Source organism: Phaethon aethereus (assembly GCF_964289735.1).
Source record: "Phaethon aethereus genome assembly, contig: HAP1_SCAFFOLD_549, whole genome shotgun sequence".
Taxonomy (NCBI): Eukaryota; Metazoa; Chordata; class Aves; order Phaethontiformes; family Phaethontidae; genus Phaethon; species Phaethon aethereus.
In genome coordinates this window covers 28,827-32,593 of record NW_028114155.1, presented here as the reverse complement: position 1 = coordinate 32,593, position 3,767 = coordinate 28,827, and the positions used below count along the sequence as shown (strand labels likewise).

Here is a 3,767-nt window from a genome sequence, read left to right as displayed (position 1 = left end):
CCCACCCATCCTCAAGCACTCCCTGCCCACGCCAGTCCCCCCCGCGTGGCATCACCCCCTCGGCCGCCCCCCCACCCCCCCCGCCCCATACCTTGGGGGCCGAGGGGGGCGGCGGGGGCCGGGGCGGGCGGCGGGGACCCGCGGCCGCGGCCGCTCATGGCTGCGGGCGGCAGCGCCGGGCCTCCGCCTGCCCCCCCCAGATCCGGGTACCGCGGCCCCCGCCCCGCGTGGGGCCCTCGCCCGGGGCCATGCACACGCGTGCACACGCGACCCCCTGCTACGGTCACGCCGCGTCGGCCCTCTCGCACGCAACCACCTTGCACGCTTGGTGTGTGCGTGGGTGTGCTCGCGCGCGGTGCATTGCACACGCACGGCCGCATGCTCACGCGTGTGCACGCCCGTGTGAGCAACAGTGGGTGGACGCATAGCTGTGCACGCTCACACACTTGTGCGCGGTGTGGAGAGCCATGTGCACCCACGTGCACGCCGCAGGCACACGTACCTGCGGGCACACGCGTGTGTGAGCACGCACAGCCCTGAGCACCCACAGGCACGCGCACCTGTGCATGCTTACACACGCGTACAGACCCACGCACACATGCTGCACCCACCCGTGTGTGCACACGCGCTGACACACACACGTTGTTGTGCACGCTCACGCCTCCGTGTGCACACGCAGTCCGTGCATGCTCACGCTCGCGTGCAAACCCACGGGCACACACCCTGCGCGTGCCCACCCCCGTGCCTGCTCACCCCTGGTTGCACACCCGCTCCCCCGTGCGCGCTCACCCGTGGGACCCCCCCCGCTCGCAGCCACGCAGCCTCCCGCGGCTTGGGGAGGGGTGAAGAGCGGGGGCTCGGCCCCTTTAAGGGGGCGGCCGGGGGGCGCGGGTCCGCGCTGTTGCCATGGCAGCCCGGAGGGGGGGGCGGCCGGGGAGTTCCACGCGGGGGGGGGGGGCGGCGGCGGATTTAAAGGGACCGCGCCCCGCGCGTGTGCACACGCACCTGCACAAGCGCGAACACGGACACGAACAGGTGCCCTCCCGCGCAGGCACGACCCCCCCCCTTGCACACGTGTGGCACCAGGCCTGGGCGTGCCCCGTGCACATGCGTGTGCGCGCCCCGCTCCCGCAGCCCCCACGCACACGCATCCTGTGGCCCCTGCAGGAGCCGCCACCCCCCCGCACCTGCAGCCGCACGCACGCCCAGGGGTTGCTTGCACACGCGTGTGCCCGTGCGTGTGCGAGCCCCCGCCTGGTGAACACTCACCCGTGCCGGTGCGGGGGGCGGCCGCCGGCATCTCGGCGGTGCTGCAGGCACGGCCGGGCACGCGTGACGGGCACCGACGCGGACAGGGACGGCCGCGCAGGCGTGCCGGGCACCCTCGTGCACATGGGCGTGTGCTTACACACGCGTGTGCATGCGTGCAAGTGCGCCACAGACATGTGCAGGGACACACGAGGCCCCCATGCCGCCTCCCAGCCCCACATTGTGCCCCACCGCGGGGGGAACCCCCTAGTACTGGTGCTGACACCCACCCAGGGGGGCACCCACGCCATGTCCCAGCACCGGTGTCCCCAGCGCCGGTGTCCCCAGTACCAGCATCCCCAGCGCCCTCAGCACCGGTGTCCCCAGTACCAGCATCCCCAGCGCCCTCAGCACTGGTATTCCCAGTATCTCCAGCACCGGTGTCCCCAGTATCAGCATCCCCAGCACCCCCAGCGCCCTCAGCACCGGTGTCCCCAGTACCAGCATCCCCAGCGCCCTCAGCACTGGTATTCCCAGTATCTCCAGCACCGGTGTCCCCAGTATCAGCATCCCCAGCACCCCCAGCGCCCTCAGCACCGGTATTCCCAGTGTCTCCAGCACCGGTGTCCCCAGTACCAGCATCCCCAGCATTCCCAGTATCTCCAGCACCGGTGTCCCCAGTATCAGCATCCCCAGCACCCCCAGCGCCCTCAGCACCGGTATTCCCAGTGTCTCCAGCACCGGTGTCCCCAGTACCAGCATCCCCAGCATTCCCAGTATCTCCAGCACCGGTGTCCCCAGTATCAGCATCCCCAGCACCCCCAGCGCCCTCAGCACCGGTATTCCCAGTGTCTCCAGCACCGGTGTCCCCAGTACCAGCATCCCCAGCATTCCCAGCGTCTCCAGCACCGGTGTCCCCAGTACCAGCATCCCCAGCATTCCCAGCGTCTCCGGCACCGGTGTCCCCAGTACCAGCATCCCCAGCATCCCCAGCGCCCTCAGCACTGGTATTCCCAGTGTCTCCGGCACCAGTGTCCCCAGTACCAGCATCCCCAGCGGCACCAGTGTTCCCAGTACCAGCATCCCCAGCATCCCCAGTGCCCTCGGCACCCGTATTCCCAGTGTCTCCAGTCCAGCACAACCAATATCAGTGTCCCCAGCACAGCCACCCCCAGTGTCCCCAGGGTTGCCAGCACTGCCAGCCGCAATGTCTCCAGCCCCAGTGCCCCCAGAGTCCCCAGTACCAGCATCCCCAGTGCCCCCAGTGTTCCCAGTGCCCCCAGTACCAGCATTCCAAGTCCCCCCCCAGATGCCCCCGAGCAGGCAGAGGCAGGAGGTGGCTGCAAAGGGGTTTATTGGGGGGGCCAGCCTGGACCCGGGATGACAGGCGCCGTGGGGGCGGTGGGTGCTGTGGGGGCTGCGGGGGCTGTGGGTGCTGCACCCCGCTGGGCTCCTCTTCACCCGCTCGGCCCCGGCAGTGTCCCTGCAAGAAAAGGTGGTCAGCACCCCAGCACCCCACAGTGCCCCCCAGCCCCGTGGCCCCCCCCCCCAGGACTCCCCCGCCTCCACGCAGGATGGCACCCATTGGGGAAACTGAGGCACGGCTGGCTCTGGGGGGGCTCACCCAGCACCCAGACCCCAACCTGCCACCCCTCACCTGGGGGCTCAGCAACCCACGGCGCCAAAGGGCTCCTCGCACAGCACCCGGTCGCCCGACCGCTTGCCGTACCTGCGAGGGGGGGCAGCACGTTACCGGGGGGCAGCGCCTTGCAACGGGGAGCGCGGCGCAACGGGGGAGCCGGCTGCAGGCAGCAAAGGGAGCAGCGAGGGAGCGGGTTGCAAGGGAGCCGCGCGTTGCAGCGCGGAGCACGTTGCAATCAGGAGCGCGTTGCAGCGGGAGTTGCATTGCAACCGGTCGCAGCGGTTGAACAGGTCGCAACGCGGCAGCGCGCTGCGACAGCGTGCTGCAACGCGGGAGCGTGTTGCAGAAGGGAGTTGGGTGCGGCACGAGGGCGCGTCGCGACAGGCAGCGCGTTGCGACGAGGGAACGTGCTGCGACGGGGGATGCGTTGCGACGGGGAGCACGCTGCGACGGGGCAGCGCGTCGCAGGGGTCCCGCAGCCGCGCCCCCGCCACCGCCCCGCCGCTCACCGGTGCCGCGTGACCACGTTGAGGTACTGCTGGAGGTCGTTGTAGAAGCGGACGAGGTCCTCGACGGGCGCGTCGTCCCCGGGGTAGGTGGGCTGCGCGGGGCCGGCGGCGCCGGGGCGCCCGGCCAGCAGCGCCAGGGCGCAGGCCAGGAGCAGCAGGGATGGCCAGCGGGGAGCCATGGCTGCACCGCGCACCGCGGCCTCAGGCTCCGCCGGCAGCGCCGCGCCGCACGCGCACGTGCGTGCCCGCCACCCGGCTGCACGCACGCGCACGTGCACACCTGCGTGCGCACCGCCCGGCACGTGCACAGGCGTACGCACGCCTCTGAGCTCCGCGCCCCAAACCTCCGCTCCCGGGATGCACACGCA

The 3,767-nt window shown here is 71.3% G+C and overlaps 1 protein-coding gene across 1 annotated transcript; it reads right to left on the bottom strand.

Moving 5' to 3' along the window:
• Positions 1-2,913: 2,913 nt before the first annotated feature.
• LOC309416246 (pancreatic polypeptide-like) lies at positions 2,914-3,767 on the bottom strand (the record flags this gene model as incomplete). Its single annotated transcript, XM_082015817.1, has 2 exons — positions 3,400-3,767; positions 2,914-2,977 (listed from the first exon to the last, which is right to left on the bottom strand). The coding sequence occupies exons 1-2, from the start codon at positions 3,576-3,578 to the stop codon at positions 2,914-2,916; spliced, it is 243 nt and encodes an 80-aa protein (XP_081871943.1). The 5' UTR covers positions 3,579-3,767.